Source organism: Struthio camelus, chromosome 5 (assembly GCF_040807025.1).
Source record: "Struthio camelus isolate bStrCam1 chromosome 5, bStrCam1.hap1, whole genome shotgun sequence".
NCBI lineage: Eukaryota > Metazoa > Chordata > Aves > Struthioniformes > Struthionidae > Struthio > Struthio camelus.
Window position 1 is genome coordinate 60,611,385 of NC_090946.1, and position 18,852 is coordinate 60,630,236.

At 40.5% G+C, this 18,852-nt stretch overlaps 1 protein-coding gene across 2 annotated transcripts; it reads right to left on the reverse strand.

Moving 5' to 3' along the window:
• Positions 1-283: 283 nt before the first annotated feature.
• On the reverse strand, positions 284-18,615 carry DIO2 (iodothyronine deiodinase 2). 2 transcript variants are annotated; one of them, XM_009670491.2, is made up of 2 exons: positions 17,793-18,615; positions 284-5,690 (listed from the first exon to the last, which is right to left on the reverse strand). In XM_009670491.2, exons 1-2 carry the CDS (start codon positions 18,012-18,014, stop codon positions 5,073-5,075), a joined length of 840 nt encoding a protein of 279 aa, XP_009668786.2. In that variant the 5' UTR covers positions 18,015-18,615; the 3' UTR covers positions 284-5,072. The 2 variants fall into 2 exon arrangements, with proteins under 2 accessions (XP_009668786.2, XP_068802796.1); XM_068946695.1 differs by having other exon boundaries at positions 5,118-5,690; positions 17,793-18,161.
• Between the last annotated feature and the right edge of the window lie 237 nt (positions 18,616-18,852).

Sequence of the window (18,852 nt, forward strand, 5' to 3'; positions counted from 1 at the left end):
AATGCTTTCTTCCAGCACATATTTTTCGAAACATTGCCATGCTCTGCAGATAAAACTGCTGTTCTAGTAGCTCTCAAATTTCTCTATCCTACCTTTTTCTTAAAAGTTGAACAGAAATTAGATATTAAATAAGGAAAAACCTAAGTCCCAGCATTTATGGAGAGATTTGTTTGAGCCCTCATAACTGCAGCATTGGCTATTCTGTTAAATACTATTTTAAGTTTCTTTGGTCTGATGTCAAGATTCCACTGTGTATTAGGCAGAATAAGACACAGAAGAGAGAGAGATTTTCCTTTAGAGTTTATTATAATACAAGAAAAAAATCTAAAAAGCACATGTTTCATGGAGCACCATATTGTAACAAATTTTACTGGCTCTCCTACAAAGTGTATTTTTGACATTTAAACAATGACACACACATAGTCAGTACACACAAACATCTACACCCCAGCACTCTCATTAGTGGCCACCAAAGAGACCTTTCAAATACAGAGGCACTAAGGTACACAGATGAATGCAAGTGTGGTGGCATCTGAACACCAACTGAGTTAGTTACTCTTTTGTTAGTGGTCTTCATAAGCACACAAGCGTTCATCTCTTACCCTCATCCCTCCTCTCCAAAGCCTCTAAATTGGGCCCATAAGCTCACTGAATATGGATCCAGCACTCATGGTGTAGAGTTCATCAAAACTGGCCAGCATTCCCTACCTGATACCTCTTATTGCTTTGGTTATAGTACTTAATGAAAGTCTTGAAAACCCTTATACCCGCACTCCATATCACAGAAAAGCCACTTTCACACATACAGAAACATAACCTCCCTCCCCACGCACACCTGAATGCATAGCACTGATACGTTTTGAGAAGCTTTGTGGATTTTTCCACCGAAATCACCTTCATAAAAATGATTGCATTTTGTTTTTCAAAGTATTTAGACAGTCAGTCAACAATATATATTGGAATAGATACTTTTCTTTTTAAAAGGCAGGACATAGTTTCCTGCTGCCTTAAATTTATGTCATTGTCTACACAAGCAAGAGCAAAATGCAATCATTTTCATCTGTACAAAATGTTTTACATTCATTTTATACAGTGCTAAGTAATGATATTATGCACAAAACAACGTAGAGTCATAGCCCAGAATAACTTCTAGCTTGCTGGAAATGAAAGAAAACTACTGGAAGTTTCCCATTACTAATGTAGAGACATAGTATTGGGGTCTCTATTATATATATTAGCCTTCCAGAATACTTTCAGGCACCTATTGTATGAGCTATTGCTCAATATGTATGCCATACTGAAATATCTCAGATAACACAGTTTAGTGCTTTCAGACAGTGAAAGTAGGAGACAAAAGCAAATCCAGCTTCACAATGGATCAGATCGGTTGTGCAATACTGTGCTAGCAAGGCAGCAAAGCTTCTGCCTGGACCTGAAACAACGCACTGTTACAGTAATTTCAGGTATCTGACATATGTCCATTTCTGTCATTAACTGAGAACAATGCATGAAGTATAAAACTTAAAAGTGTATTCTTTTTGTCAACAAAAAAGTGAAGAGCTTGTATTTCTATCAGACATTTGCAAAAATTTTTTTTCCCTCTAAGCCCATTTCTATTGAAAATATTTTCCCCTGCCTGTTGACCACAAATTTTCTGGGGAAATTTAAGGATTTACAAAACGTATTCCTGTCTTGATAACCACTGAGGCTGAACCATCTTTAAGTTTTGGGCAGGGTGAGGTATTCATGTTGCCAAGAAAGAAATGAAGTTATTCTGCATTTTTTCTTGTGGAAAATCCTTATGGATTTCCTACTTACAGAAGCCAATTTTATAATTCCTTTATACTGTGTGATGAACAGGCATCTATGAATGACAAGATACTTCACTAAGAGAAAATAACGGAAATCTGAAAAGAAGGAGAAAACTGACATAAAAAAAACCCCTGTAACTTTAGATATGTAAAAGGGTATTAACCAACAGAATTACTAACTCAGAGTCCCTCCTCTGGGCAAAAGGTATGTTTCAACAGCTATGTTAAACATTTGGCTAGCATTTCCCTGATAAACAGTTAACACTTCAAAAGTCCCAGCACGATGGGGAAAATAAAAGAGAAAGAGAAGACTTACAAGAGTAAGTTTTGTGAAGCATGTGGAGTTGCCCTGGAGTAATAAAGTTTCAGGTAACTGAAGAATAGAATAAGTCTAATACGGAAAAAGATGATGATTTTGCTGCACACACCAGTACGTATTTTCACTTAGAATAATGTCTACAGCTTTACTCACCTGAGTAAAAGGACAGTGTAGGAAAAGCAGAAGAGATTCAGAGACAGACAAAGAATATGGACCTGTATAAGAATGTAAAATATTGTTTGACTTAAGAAACAAACAAGAACTATATCATTTCTATATAAATTATAGAATCACTGACATAAGGAGTAAAATAGGGATCACTCCTGTTCAGGCTGCCTTCGCATACAAGAGCAAGAGATGTGAACGACATTGAAAATCAGCCAATTTAAATCTGACAAAAAGTTGATTTTCTGTTTTTTCTTTGTTTCTCTTCATTTTTGAACAGAATGTGTCTGACTTTAGACTTCATCACCTCAAGAAATATTTTAAGTCCCAAACTTCTGGATCAGCCTCTCACAGGAACGATGAACACATCAACTAGCTCATTAGACAACACAAAAATCATAAGGACTGAAGCTACTGAAACTTCCAAAAGAAATTATTGGACCTTTCCCTGAAGCATCTGATACAGTCAGAGGCAGGGCAGTGGATTAAATAAACCAAGGGAACCTCTTAGGCTATGTTATTGTTTCCACGGTATTGAGTTAAAAAATTCAGTTATATATCCCAATTAGCCATAAAAATATATAACAATCTTCCACACTGAGAACTGAGTTACAGTAACATTAATGAATGGAAGGATAGAACGATTATTACTGTTGGCCTAACATCCAGTTATGTGTGTGTGCATATGTATGTACATAGATACAAATGTATACACATATATGTGTATGCATACATATATATGTGTACATATATCTATACAGATACACACACTTTCTGCCAAGCAGAGCTCACCAGAAGGTCTAAAGACCATTCTTTACCACTTTCTCTGATAAGCTTTACTGAACTGTGTAAGTGTGTATGTTTAATAGCGTGTGGAGGAAAATGTGAGAAGGAAGGGAAGTATGAGCATGATTATGTGAGAAGTCAGTCATGTTACCGTCAGTATTTCAGATCTGTGCTTGAAAATACATTTCCAAATGCCTTGCACATTGGCTAAGTTGACCAACAGCCAAACCAAAAGAAATATACAACATTGAAGGGGACATTGTGAAAACAAAAATATTTTTATATATGTTAAGTGTGTATGTGTGTGTGTGTGTGTGTGTGTGTGTGTGTGTACTTTATATTATTTCTTGTGTTAGTACTAATATATCATATCTTTGATAACTGGGAGGATGAGAAATTAAGAGAACTAGTTTAATTTTTGCCACTTACCCTGTTTATCTGTTTCATTTTTCTGCCAAAGTTGAACAAAAACTTGGATAGTCCACCTCCTCATGTGGATTTTCACTTCTCAGGTCTAACTGTCTAGCTCATTGCAAACTTCCTTTTTCATTAGGCTTGACTAAATCATTTTAGTTTTAAAAGGACCTAAACCTAATGTCTATTCTAAATTGACAGTATGTCTTTAAACATAATTTAAAACACTTCTCAAACTCCTTCTTATGAAAATGCTGCCATCTTTTACACATATTCACATTAATTCATACTATTTGTCCTTACTACTACTGAGAAGGCTTCCAAGAACATGTGTGAAACGAATATACACTGTCACATCCAATAGCAGAATTGCAGTTAGTCAATTCTGAGACTGCAAGCTGTTTAACTTTCAGATAAACTAATCTAGCTATAAAGTAACTGCAGGTATCTAAGACAGTAAAAACCAGCATGACCACATTTAACAGGGTAAATGACTGGATAGATTTCTGTTTCAATGAGGTAAAGTTGTGTATAAATTCCCCCATCCCCAAAATACATCAGTACGGTCATTAACTCAAATAAAAATAAAAGAGAGTGAAAAATAAGTTACTTTTAAAAAAGCTAAAAATGAAATTACCCTTAAGCCTCTCGCTATTGTTTCTCTAAAGACAGAAAGAGACTGAGTTGGGGGAAGAGGAAAAAGAGAAGAAAACCAGAGAATATTGCTAAATGCACGTTGTCAGTTCTGAGAAATGAGTGTTGGCCTCAGCTGAGCTTTTGTCTCTTGACGCACATTCTGGATAGTTCTCAGTGTGTTGTGACAAATAGTCCAGCTTTTTCAATTTTCAAAGTGAATCAATGGGTTCATTTGATCTTCTTTGTCTTTTTGGTCCAACTTCACAGATTTTAACATCTTTCTCAACAGGCACAGGCCTACACATGGGTGCAAACATACAGAGAGAATTACACAGTTAATATGCTGTGCAGAGAGGTGTCCCTAAAGAGTATAAATCCCAGCACATCATGTTTCATCTTGATCTGAGCAGCCAGTTTGCATGCAGGGCGCATCACAGGTTCCTGTAGTCTCTACAGAAAAAGGACAATTGCCACACTCCACTGCATTTCTATGCAAATTCATTGCAAACCTTCTGGCTCCTCCCAGGTTGCTTGCATTGGCCGCAAGAGGGTAAGGAAGTGTCTCTGATGAAATGGCATGGCATTGCCTTCCCACGCATGGCATTGCCTTCCCACGGAACACCTTCCAGGAAGCAATGCCTCTGACTCACCCTCAGGCCAACACTTCATGCAACCGGCTCCTTCCGGAAGATGGAGCTCATCTCATCGTTCTTTCTGCTCAGCAGCAACACCTTTTCACAACAGCCTCTTCTGTTCCATAGAGAATGCAGGAATGGGATTTTTTTTCCATACAGTCAACATTTCTGTAGAGTTAACTTTTTGTTTTTCTCTTTTCCTAGTTTATGTTCATTTGACTTTGTTATCAAGTGTGTTCTCCTGCAGTCATCCAAAAGGCCTTACTCAAACCAGTGTATGTTTTCTGTTTTCCCTTTTACACCACTTTAAAGGGACACATCTGTTGACATATCTTCTGTAGAGAATGGATTTCATCTCTTGCTGAAGTTTTGTTCCAGCCAAATTCGAACCTCCTGGAGATTGTAGAAAAAGGGGCCTTTGCCTCCCAGGTAGGCAATTTTTTGTCTCTGCACAATGCAAACTCGCTCAAATGAAACCCCGTAGGCCACATTGGCATTGTTGTCCATGCAGTCAGCAACTACTTGGCATTGAGGTGGCAAGGAAAACCGCTCTAGGAGCTGGTGAGCAGCTGCACATCGGTCTTCCTGGTTCCTATGTTTCTTAACTTCAAATGAAGAAGGGGAGATTCCAGGGGCAGCCCAGCCATCAGATGGGTGAGCCTCATCAATGTAGACCAACAGAAAGTCAGCCACACCAGAGAACTCTTCCACCAGCTTGCTGAAGGCCGACAGCTGGTTTGTGAACGGTGGTCAGGTAGCTGAACCAAAGTTGACCACCAGTGGCCTCTCCGAGTTGGCAAAATCCAGAAGGTGGCATTTGGTTCCACACTTCCCACCAACATTCTTCCAGCTATTAGCGCTTCCATCACTGCCATTGGCTACGTGGATTACACTGGAGTTTGGAGCTTCTCCTCCCAGTTTGACCTGAGAGCAAAACAAATGAAAATGTAAGAAGTTAGTGTGACTTGTATCCCCAGTGTCTGTTTGATTACTCTCTCTAAATAAATACAGTCGCCTGTTCAAAAACTACAGTTTACTCCTCACATGGAAACTAGCACAGGGATTCTGGATTTAGCAAATCTTCAAAAGCAGCAGCTTCAGGAAGTCCCTAGTCCCTCTAGAAGTCTGGAAGTCTCTACCTCGCTTCAGTCCTAGCGCGCAGGTGTAGTACTTGATTATTCTTAATATTAGAAAACTTGTCCTGAGATCTCTTTTGTCCTGTCCACTACAGACATGGAAATAGACTGTTTCCTTCCTCTTCACAGAAACCCTTATGTATTTGCTGATACTTATAAAGCCCCTCCCTAGTTATCTTTGCTTTCAGGCAGACTACCTCCTGTTTCTTTTTACTTTTTTTCCGCTAGCCAAATTTTCTAGACGTATGAATTTTTTTCACTGCCCCTCTCTGAGCTCTCTCCACTTGCTCCACACCTTTCTTGAAGAGCAGTGTTCAAAACTGTTCGAACTGTTCTAAAACTACTTCTATGGAGTTTTTCTAACTCTGAGAAGGATCAGACAGTTAGTTCATGTGCCTCAGAGGCTACACCTGTTAATACGTGACAGGAGATGTTTGCTTTTTCAAAAACATCATGAACACTGTTGACTACTGGTGAGCTTGTGAACAGCTATAATGCCCAGGTGCTTTTCTGCCTATCTGGTTGCTCCCCGTCATGGATTTGTGCCCCTCAGAAGTCTAGCCTATACCTAGTGGTCCCATTGAATTGCATCCTACATTTTCAAGCTATTTTTCCAGTTCTTCAAAATTATTCTGCATTATATTCCTGACTGCCACAATACATGCAATACTTGCCTCTCAACTTTGAGAAGTTTTCAGATTTCATAAGTGTATGTTCAATTCCAAACTGTAGACCAGGAATTAAAATATGGAGAGCACCAGATCCAAAAGAGGTCTTTGCAGTACCCCACTTAATACATTAATCTGTTTTGACAATTGACCACTGAAGACTACACTCTCCAAAAGGTTTTCTAACTACTTCACAGTAATTACATCAATGATTGAGTAGCATATTTCCCTCTACTGCAATATTTCTCCAGAGGAAGACTGAGGAAAAAGCAGCAGAAAAACAGGAAAGTTTATATGATGGTTGAAATAGGATGAAGTGTTTTTAGCTCTAACCTCGGATCTAACCTGAACTCAGTAACAGTTGTGAGAAAGTCATTTTACTTGAGAGTGCTTCAATTTCCCTGCCTATAGATAGAAGACAGAATCTATGCGTCTCACAAAGGGAGTTGCCAGCATAAAGTGGAGCCTGCAGAAGGCTCCAAGATCCTTAGCTGACAGAAGCGCAAAATATTACTACAGATGACAACTAGTTTCTAATGAGCCTTGCCACAATAATTCCTATTTATCTGCCCTTAACGTCAGGCTCTAGTACAATAATGCAGTTACCTTTTCATGTTTTCCTGCCTCTATCTCTCTCTATATCCTGTATATTTGATAATATCCAGAAGTGCTGTTTGGAACGAACATACAGGGCCAAATCCTGAAGTCCGTCATATTTTATTCATTTCTTTCTCAAGCCACACCCCTACTGAAGTCAATACAAGTTAAAGCTGAATGAGAACTCTGTAAAAATGAATAAATACCTGATTTTTGGTGCACTGTTCATTCTACTTTACTTTATCAGGTACCACTTATTGACAAGACAGATGGAGTAAGAATCACAGAATGACTGATGTTGGAAGTGACCTTTGGAGATCATCTAGTCCAATCTGCCCTGCTCAAGCAGTGTCAGCTAAAGCAGGCTATCCAGGGCTGTGTCAAGATGGCCTTTGAATACCTCCAGGGATGGAGATGCCACAACCTCTCTGGGCAACCTGTTCCAGGGCTCAGTCACCCTCACAGTAAAAAAGTATTTTCTTATGTTCAGACAGAATTTCCTGTGTTGCAGTTTGTGCCCTCTTGTCCTGTCACTTGGCACAATGGAAAAGAGTTCTGTTCTGTCTCCTTTATACCCTTCCTTCAGATATCTCTACACATTGATAAGACCCCCCTGAGCTTTCTCTTCTCCACACTGAACAATGCCAGCTCGCTCAGCCTTTCCTCATACAGGGACTGGAGCATTCCTGGATGCTGTAGTCCCTTAATCATCTTAGTGGTCCTTTGCTGCACTTGTGCCAGTAGCTTCATATCTTGTAGTGGGGAGCATTCCAGGTGTGGCCTCACCAGTGCTGAGTAAAGGGGAAGGATCCCCTCCCTCGACCTGCTGGCAACACTCTGCCTAATGCAACCTAAGAAGGCCTTGTGGCCTTCTTTGCCACAAGGGCACATTGCTGGCTTATGGTCAGCTTGTCCACTAGGACCCCTGGGTCCTTCTCTGAAGAACTGCTTTCCAGCAGGTCAGCCCCCAGCCTGTGTTGGTGCATGGGGTTATTCCTCACCAGGTACAGGGCTTGGCATTTCCCTTTGCTGACCCTCATAAGGTTCCTCTCTGCCTATTTCTTCCAGCCTGCTGAGCTAAGTTAAGAGCTGAATGCTTAACTGATGCCATTGTAGCTGAGATCTGGCTCCTCCATTTCTTCCTGAGAAACCTGACTACCCTGAATAAGTCCACAGCTATTCATGTTTCAGCTCCATTGCATCAGATAAGCAATAGAAACAGAGTTTAACTAAAGCAGATTTTGTAAGATATTTCCCTTAAAGCTGAAGGATTTTAGAGCTAAATGAGAAGGTCTCGCAACAGATCTGCAGGGGATATAGATGTCATTTTAGCTATTTTCTGTGGGACAAATTGAGACACAAATGTTCTGCCTGTCATTCGGAGATCAGAAAGGGAGAGAGCCATAGCAAGAAAGAATGGCTGAGACCCATGATGTTGAGTTCCTGGTAATGGTACCACTCTCAGCAGGGGACTGTGCAGCTGCAACCACAGCACAGGCTAGGAGAATAAGCGATGCCCCAGGAAGGAAAGCCCCTCACAGCTCCTGGCAAACCTGCATCTGTAACATTAGTTATGTGCTAGAACCATCATAATGGGTAAAAGTAGTCTAGTGTTTGACTAGACTAGTCTTCATGCCTTTGGAAGCAAGCCAAGTTTGAAATTGCTGTGTTTAGGGCCTGCTGGGCAAGTGGACTGCCCACTGAACTCAAGGCAGACAAAGAGCTTTATGCTAGCTTTCTAGAAGGAAAGATCTTTCTGGAGAGAGACAGTGACAAAAAAACTCAGGCTGTTTGATGTTTGTCAATGTTACAAGGGATTCACCTTGTAACATTTAAGAAGTGCTGCTACAGACTAATCATGATTGCTTCTTAGCAGGTACTAAATACTCTTCTTCTGAGCGGCTGAACATCTGCATCTCTCTGCCATTCTGTGGAGTAAGATAAGCAAAGCAGAAGTAAATAATGTTAAAGATCAGACATGAGCAAAAAATATAGTGGCCAAGACGTTTGGAGAAAATATAATCAACCAAGGGCTACACTGAACCCACAGGCCAGCCAGACAATTCAGCATTTTGTGGTAAGTTGGTGAGTACCAAACAAGGGCACATCACATAAAAGTGGCACAAACACTAGATCGCTCTTTGCCTAGAAAGCTTAATTGTTCTTCTACTACCAGTCCATTTCAGAGCTGGGTTGCCCAAAATATGTATTTTGGGCAAAGCATGACATGCAAGTATCTGTGCTGCACCCACTCTCTGGATGAATAATGGATTTCAGTACTTAGGAGTGTGTACTCACCCAGTCAAGGAAAAGAAGTAATAACATTTGATTTATCTCATAAGTCATAATTAAGCAAATCACTTTAAATTTCTGATATTTGTTGGCAACCTTCAGAGGACAAGAAAATTAAAGGTAAAAAGGACAGAAGAAAGTAAAACTGAACAACGAACAGAGCTGCTCAGAAGACAGCAACAGCTGAGCAGCTGTTTCCCCTGCTCTTCACTGTTATGACTGAAAATGCTCTGACCAACACTACAATCTTTAACTGAGAAACCACAGTCTGCTTATGCAAAAAGAGAAGCTAAATATTGTATGCTCCTCATTACCAAGTGTTCATTCAGGTCTACCAAATGTTTCTTTTCCTAGACAAGTTTGCAAACCCCAAAGGAACAGACTAATAAAGCAACTCCCATTGATGAACATTCACATGGGAATGCCCTTCAAGTATCATTTAACATTGATACCAAGGGTGGCAATGTCTTATATTATTCTACAAAAATGCAAGTTGGTATCCTTATTGATCAAAAAAACAGAGAAATTTAGGAACTAAACTACAAATTCAACTTACGTCACCTTATAGGGGTTTCTCTTTATTTCCCACAGCCATAAAGTAAGTCTCATGGCCGCAGGTTACCTATCATGTTAATTTTTGTTTCTAGGAGTGCTTGTGTTGGTTTTTTTTCTCCCTTAATGAGACATCCTTGCCAAGCAGGCATTCACAAGGCATTTTCTGGTCTTGCAGAGGAGTAATTAGGTCGTTGCCTTGTTCTATGCCAGTGTCAGGCACTCCAAAATCCAGCCCTGCCCAGTCGTTAATGCTTAAACATAAGCAGCGGCATCTCCACTAATTGGTCTTGATGAAGCGCTGACGGACTCTTTATTTCTCCCAGTTCGGGAACAGATTGACACAGGATGACAATATCATCCTTGCTGATCATCTGCATTGTGAGCCTTGGCTATCTTCTTTGTTGTTACTTATTGAAAGAAAAAAATAGCTCTTGGAAAAGAAAATCAACACACACACACACAAAAAAAAAACATGTATTCAGCCAAACCGCTTTTGAAATCTTACACAAAGGCAGGCAAAATATAAATTCTGAGAAACAAACTAGCAGAATTTCCCTCACACGCGATCCAGCATTTCTATAATCACGTACTTATGTGCGTGAATATTCGGGCATGCGACGCTGGCCTTCTGGATCCCAAGCTGAGGTGGAAACTAGGCAGCGTGCAGGCACCTCCCTTCCATGCAGCCAAGGCAAGTTTGGCCAGTAAAATGTGAGAGCCAGTCTGGCCATTACCCATAGCAAGCCCCAACCCTATGCTAAGGCAGTAATTTGCATCACTTGTGTGAATTTTATTTGGTTGACAGCCTTGGTACTGCCTCTCCTCTGAGTTTTCACACAGAGTCAAAGGGAACAAGGTTACTGACGCTTTAGCACGCAGACTGCAAAATGAAGGAGACTTGGGAGTGGGAAAGAAAGCCCTATTCATGGACTACAGGCTAGAAATAGCACATACTGCTAACTTTGTTGTACACTCTCCATGAGGCCTAGGAAAAGCCCCACAGACAAAACATCACCTACTCATTTACCTTTTCTTTTTTGTTGCTTCGCTTTTATCAGCTTTAGCATAACCCTCCTGGGAACCTGTGGACTGGAATATGGCTTTCATTCCCTGTATGAGGGATTTTCAAACAGTTTGGCAGACTCATCAGGCTATGTCAAGCCCCTGAAGAAAATAGGTGTTGCCAGACAATTAGCAGTCTGTGATACTAGCCATTTAAATATGAACATGCTGTGTTCAGGATTAGAGTCCAGCAATTGGTTATGAACTGAATCCCTGGAGCTTTATGCTCCTTTTCAAATTCTCTGCTTTGCTTTGATTTGATTCCATTCAGCTAAATATAGCCTCCTAAGAGCCTGATATTTCTCAGTGCTTCATCCAAATCATAATCAGATTCTGGCTGCAGAAGTATACATATTATTGGTTTTGTTTTCTTTTTTTACATGACCTAGAATTGTGCAGTGGATTAAAATTACAGGAGGCTCTTGTTTGGAGTAGTGTACATGAATGGGAACTCTTCATTTATCATGGGGAGGTGACAGCTTGCTTTAAGAAACTCAAGTACCCAAACTGGAGAGCAGACACTGGAATTTATACTAGAGTTCTTCCAGAGTCCTTATTTAGAATCAGGTGTGTGAAGCTGAGGGCGAGAAGTGGGAGAAAAATTAAAAGGGCACAGTCCAGATAAAAATAACTGGTTAAATGCTGCCTTCCTTAAAATCTGCCAGTCCCTCAAATGAGCGTGCATAGCAGAGGGAAAGCATAAAGGAGCCTTTTGTCTTGCACTATTTTATAATAGAAAAAGGAGAATTTTAGTTCCTGTGATCACAAAGCCTACAGTGAGCTTCCTAATGCTCTTTAAAGAGGGGAGCATGGCCTATGGGGAGCCACAGTCAAGGATACTGTGGGCTCTCGGCCATCTGCTGCCTTCATGGACTCTTCCCAGAGATGACAGAGGCCTTCAGCATTCCTGTTAGTCATCACTGTCTGGGCCATGGACATCTGAGCAACATTTGAAGTTAATTTGAATGATTATTTATTCTATTTCCTCAGCTTTAGCATTATATGAATTCACAGTGATAATTCTGTTGGAGAGGTAGAGATGGGGCAAAAGGACTGAGTACAATCCTTTTCCTGCATGATACAAGTTAGCTAATTGTCTGTGGCTATCACAGCTGAAGTGGGTTTTCATAAAGGTTTCACAAAAAGGGAAGCAGTCCTTTCAGTCAGTTCAAGGGGTTTTTTTTGCACATAGCGATGAAAACAGAGGACTCCGTAGAGATTGTATGGAAGAAGTGAAGTTGAATATGCAAAATAAGATGGGCTAGATTAGACCTCATGCAGAGTAGTAATCATTATATTCCTTTTTTGTACCCTTTGTTTGCCTTGAATGTTTAAACTGTAAGCTCTGTGGGACAGACTGTCTGCTTTTCTTGTTTTGGACGTCGCCTAGTACAATGGGTCCCTGATCTAGGCTGGTCCCTGGGCACTACTATAACAAACATGATTATATATTAATAATAATGACAATGTTTTAATAATAATGACAATGACAAGCCCAAATCCTGTTGAATTTAGGCTCCAAACACTGCAGGAAAGGTTTTAATTGTGGTTTTGTTTTGTTTTTTCACTTCTTTCATGATTGTTTTTATTTGAAAATGTCAATGAAAACAATTGTGCTAACTCTGAACTTTGTACAACCAATGAACTATTTCTAATATCGCACAATATCTAGTTCAGAACCATGAAACTATACAACACAAGCTCTTTAGGACAGCATTTATTTCACAAATTCCCTTCATTTCTGTGAAAGGCGGAGAAAGACACTTCCTTACCTTGCCAGACAAAATAATTACAAATAATAAGTACAGAAGGGTTATGCCTTTGTTCCAACCATTAAAAGATACCCTTAAAAGCAAAGAGGTACTAGAGAGCAGAACTGCATGTAACAGATCATGTCCTTATACTACTTTTCACATACTGCTTTGTGATAATGTTGCACGGTGTGCACTTACCTTATGAAAAGCTGTGGCAGCTTTCCAGGCTGTACTGCTTTACATACTGGTGTTTTTAAGAATAAACGTACCTCTTAGACAGGCAGAAGCAGCCAAAGATGTCTCTCATAATTTAGTCATGCCTCCCCAAAAAGCTTCAGAGAGGTCTCACTAGATGTTTACTAAACCAATCTGCTTGCTACCAACCCCAGAGCTGGGCCTGTCCTCTGAAATCAGGATCCTGTGCCAAACTTTCTCTCAATTCTCTCACACCAGAGCTTGCTGTTGGCCCTTTTTCGGGATGGCAAACAGCTGGAGGCATGCATGACCCCCCCCCCCCCCAATTACCACCCACCTGCTGAGATCCCAGTATCCCCCTGAGCACCGCAAGATACCTATACACACATGTGCCTACATGCATACAGGCATGTTATCCCCACAGGCACATCGTTTGGCTGCTCCAGGGAACAGGGAGCATTAAAGAAATCCGTGGCCGAGCTCTTGCCCTGCACGGCACCACGCTGGGCACCCGCGAGGGTGGAGCGCGAGGACAAACCTCCAGCCCTGGGCTCTGGCTGGGACCGGCAGCTCTGCCTCCCTCAGACACAAAACGTGCCCCTGGCACTGCAAGACTACTGCACCTCATCACTGGGCACTGGTGTGGAAAACCCCTCTTGTACCCATTTAAAAAGCATGTTAAGATAATAATTTTTCTCCTTTTGGAATCCTGGCAAGTGGATTCATCCCGGCACTAAAACATAGAACTTAGAGGGTAAAAAAGCTTTTAAAATAGATACAATGCTTTTTTCAAAAACTTTTCTGGCTGTTTCTTTGGGTTTCTGTAAGATTTGTGATATATTCAGTGTATGTGTTGTGGGGCGAAACAAAATATTCATTGGCATTTGTACAGATGGCTTCTACAAATCACACAGGGGTTATATGAACACCTTCCCAAAAATCTCCTTTGTTTTTTATCTCCTATCTACGGGAATGGGTGCATCCGTATCTATACATACATATGGGTGCATGTATATACACATACATATATATACACACACACATATATACAATGAGTGGATTGACCCCGAAAGAGTCAGTTTTGTACACCTATGTGCATTTATGCATTTATACACATATATGTATGTCTATCTTTATATATACACACACACACGAATGTATAAATACACACACGTTTATACATACATGATTTGCTCTTCAGAAGTCAATCCACTCATTATTTCTGTAGATAAACAAGCACAACAATAAATTAAAAAGTAACATCTGAATAATAAAACATCATCATACTTGCACTCTTTCAGTTATATAGTTAATATAACTTGACTACTGTCTCTATTTATCTCTATTATGATAACTAATCTGGTCCTAAAGACTCACTTGTAACATAAGACACGCTTGCTTCTTAGGAAAGAATAGGAGGAGGATGTTATATAAATGATAAAGACATGCAGGATAAACAATGTCAACACTGAGTGTTACAGATAATGAAGTCAGAGCTCTGGAAGTAAAAAGTAATATATTAATCATTGATAAAATGTACATAAGAAAATAAACAAGCAATCAGTTATTTTGATTCCGCTGGGACAGTAAAGTGTGGGGAAGCCATATAAAATGTCCCAATAAAAGAGAATACGTAATATTTGCGTATACAATATATCAGACTGCATTGTTCACCCACTGAGAGTGTTAAAATCTTCAACTGTTGCCTGATAATCTTGCCTATGAAATAAACGTCCCAACCAAAATGTTTTGTGCAACAATACTCAATAACAACAAAAAGCAGAACAAAAGCAAGTTGAAATTTATGCAAGATACTCCCAAGTTTTTCTAGAAGGGGAAATGCATCAGAATAGCTATTTTCAGATATATTCGTCTTCAGCTATTCCGAAATCATCTCTTGTACACACTAGTCTTGAAATAAAGTCACTTAATTCTGGAGGAATAGTCTGTACGCTTTTAAGGCAGAGCTATTTTCTTTTTTTAATCCAGAAGCCAGTATCTGTCCAGGGATTTTTTCTGGAATGGCTTCCAGAAATTTTTCTTCTGTTTATAAACTTTATATGAGGTACTCTTGGGCAAAATGCTGTAAAATGTAGTCAGGAAGAGTTCCACATAAGTGATACACAACATATTACAATCAAGCGTAGTTATTGTTCTAATCCAGAGCTATCTGCTAACTGGCAGTCTAGTTTTGGTCTACTTCAGCCATCTGCAGTTCAGCTATTCTAGCTGAAAAATGGTGATTATATCATGAATAGTCCTGAATGAAGTGAATTTAAGCACATGCTTAAGCACTTGCTAATGTCCGATTTCAACTAGAAAACTAGAGCAATAAGCAATCATGGTTGTAATAGAAACTACATTTTGAAAGGCTGTTTAATAATTCCCTAATTCCCTAATAATTTCATTTCCTACCTGTCCTAATTGGCTAAGATTAAGATATTACAATTAGATGATCCCATTCAGGATTTAACAAAAGATATTTTAAGGAAGAAGATGCTTTGTGGGACAGTATTTAATCTATTTTCACATGCTTTTTTAACATTTATGTTGCAAATCAGGATATATTTGAATTTTTTTCAGCTCTACCAGTACAGCTTTCCAGTTCAACCATTTTTTTCTTTGTCTTCCTTACAGAAGTAGCAGAAGACTCTCCGCTATTATGAAAGCAACAAATCTTCTCCTTCTCCTAATACTGCTCAATTTATTGCCCTCTTTATTTGATTTCTACAGTTACTCTATATCTCTGTGACGATGAAGATTTTCCAAAGATCTTCTGGCCTGGCCCATAATTCTATGAAGGAAAAAGGAAAACTTTCCATTCATTGCTGGGATCAATTACTTTTTCCTTAAGGATACCTGGTATGAATGGATTTTTCCCTCTTTTTGGTACAATGTTAGAAAATCTGGCTATGCTAAAGTTTGTATGAATTTTTCTGCTGAGTTCACTGAGGCCTAGAATTTGTTCCAGGGACCTTAAAGCCTGACTAACATAAATAACCCAAGTCATTTAAAGGTGATAAGGGAGAGTTTTCCGTTACCTAAGTTCAAGGTATGTGCTTCATTGTACATGCCAAAAATAGCACAAAGCCATCCTCCCTCTAGATTCAAGGGCTGACATCAGCATTAGCTGAGGAAAACCCAAAGCATGACTTTGGAAAGCATAGAAAGGCATGCAACATCTTTATTTTAAGGCATTTTATATTATTTAAGCAGAATTAATTGAAGATGCTTCATGGATATAAGGTTCCTTACAGCTTCATGCCTTCCCAGACCCTGGCCCACATAGAGTTCACAGACTAGGAACTGGAAACTTGGCTATTCCACTGCAGCCTTGACCAAGTTTCATGTTAACTGTCCTACCTTGCCTTCTTTGTAAAACGGGAACAGTTGTGTTTACCAGCCTCCTTAACAAGGCCACTGAAAAATTTACTTACCTAATGTCCGTGAAGAGACTAAAAAAAGAAACTAGAAGGGATGGCAAAATAGTGAGCTTCAGTATTCAACATTACTTTATTTGGGTAGCCAGCTGGCTGATTCCTATGGTGCCAATAAGAGGCTGACCCATTTGGCAAGACATAATATTATGTGTGTCTTACACTGAAAAATAACGTACCCATGGCTTGAATTTCAGGCTATGCAGTTTGTATCCCGTATCACAAAGCCAACAAATGAGCTCTTCACATCTCTAGGTAAGAGTAAATACAAAAGCTATGGTGGCAGAGTGAAAGGGGACTGGGGGAAGGTGACACAAAAAGAAATCTTTCAGAAGATATAGAGCTATCGTCTGGACAGGACCCCTATGACCTCATGACATCAGATGGGGTATGTTAAATTAGATGGTCTAAATAAGACAACCCATTCTAACAGACTGAGCACTGTTTTGGAAGCCACAGGGCTCTGAATCCAGCTCTTCTACTTGCTAACTGGGTGGCCTGTGCGAGAAATTTCATCTTTTTGGGTCCTCGTTTTCAGTCTATAAAAGGGAACTATAACTACCTCCTGAGACCTGGGCAGTACCACTGGGTAATGTTTGTACAAAACTTAAAAGGAAAAAAAAAAAGTACATGTTGCATAACTGCTATTAGCTTTATTAACTTAATTCCAGGCAGCTGTCCCTCAGCTAGTCCAGTTCATTTTTAATCTCTGACATGTCCCACTGTCACTGCTTTCATAAGGAAAAAGGCTCACTGTTTCTTTCTGTGCAGTTTTACTACTACTTGGATGCTTCCACCAATGTACAAATTAACATATGAGTAAGAGAAAATGCCAGCAAAGCGACAAAGGCTGATTTTTATCCTTTAACTAAAATAATTCCATCTACGCTACATAGATGACACCTATCTGCGTAGAGCTCTGTCTCAAGATACAGTCTTTGTACAGCCTCTGAGGAGCTAAATGGCAAGCGATTAAATAACTGCTTTAAAAATGGTTAGATCGTTATATAATTATTCCCAGACAAAGATCTTGACGTACTTTATAAGCACGGAGACTATTCTTCGTACTGGCGGGGAAACTGAGGCACAGCTAAGCTAAGTGACACGGCCATGGCTGCTCACAGGGGTCAGCGGCAGAGCAAGGCAGGCAGCAGCTCCCCAGCCGCAGCGCCTCGGCCCCTGACCTGGACTACGTCTCCTTCGGGCTATCCCCCCAGGCTCGACTTCAGCTAGGGAGGCGCGGCGCGGCGCGGCGCACGGAGCGGTTGCCAGCCGGGTTTTGGGGAGCCCTGGCGCGCCGGGCGCGGGGGCTGCCGGGGTGCGCACCCACCTGCTTGTAGGCGTCCAGGAGGAAGCTGTTCCAGACGCAGCGCAGCCCCTCGGAGGTCAGCATCCTCCGCCACTCGCCGCGCGCAGCCTTGGAGCGGCTCAGGAACAGCACCATGTGCTTCAGGAGGATCACGGAGTCATACAGGGCAAGGAAGAGGCAATTGGAGAAAAACACCGGCAAGATCTGAAGCGTGATCAGCAAATCCACACTTAGCAGACCCATCTTCCTTGCTGCTTCTCTTCAACCGGATGCCTTCAGCTCCCTTTTTTGCCCTGTACCCTCATTTAAAAAAATAAAGTAAAAAGCATTTTGAAAGCCTCATTACCCCTCAGGATGTTTCTCTCTTTAAAATGAGCAGAGATAGTTAAGTATGAGCAGCCTGGCTAACTGCATGATACCCATTCAATTTGGAGCTGCTTTTTATTTCTCAGAAACTAAGATGTTAACAAAAATTCTTCCCTTAACCAGGAGACCTTCTGATTTTGTTGAGGAGAGAGGCAGCTGTGCTTCCAGTTCCCTGCAGTTATAAAATTTAAGCTGAGATTGTTAATTGTTAACTTTCCTGCACTATCCCATTGTTTCTGAGCTATTTAAGCACTGCACAGACCTCTCACTTCTGTGTCGCTAAAGCTAGCTACCAGGTGCAACAATACTTTTTTTAAAAAGGTCTATGTACATAAACTTTCTGTTCCTTCCTCCCTCCCTCTCTCTCTCTCTTTCCCTCTCTCTCTCTGCTCCCCCCCCCTTTCTGTTCCTGCCTTCCTCCTCTCGCCCTCTCTCTTGCTATCTGTCTATGGTGCAAAGTGCTTTCCCCTCTGGAGTCCTAGCTTGCTTCCCTGAAGCCTTTTATACATTCCCTGGCTAATTGCTGCAATAGAGAAATGAAACCCTAATCTTAGTAAAGATCTTGACGTCAATGTAAAAGAGGGCTTTACTTTGGCCAGGACTGCAGTGAATAGAAAAGTGAAATTCTCAAAACTTTTTTTTTTTCAAGAGAGAAGAGAAAAAGAGAGAGAGAGAGAGAGAGAGAGACTGAGAGAGAGAGCAAGGGTGGAACTTT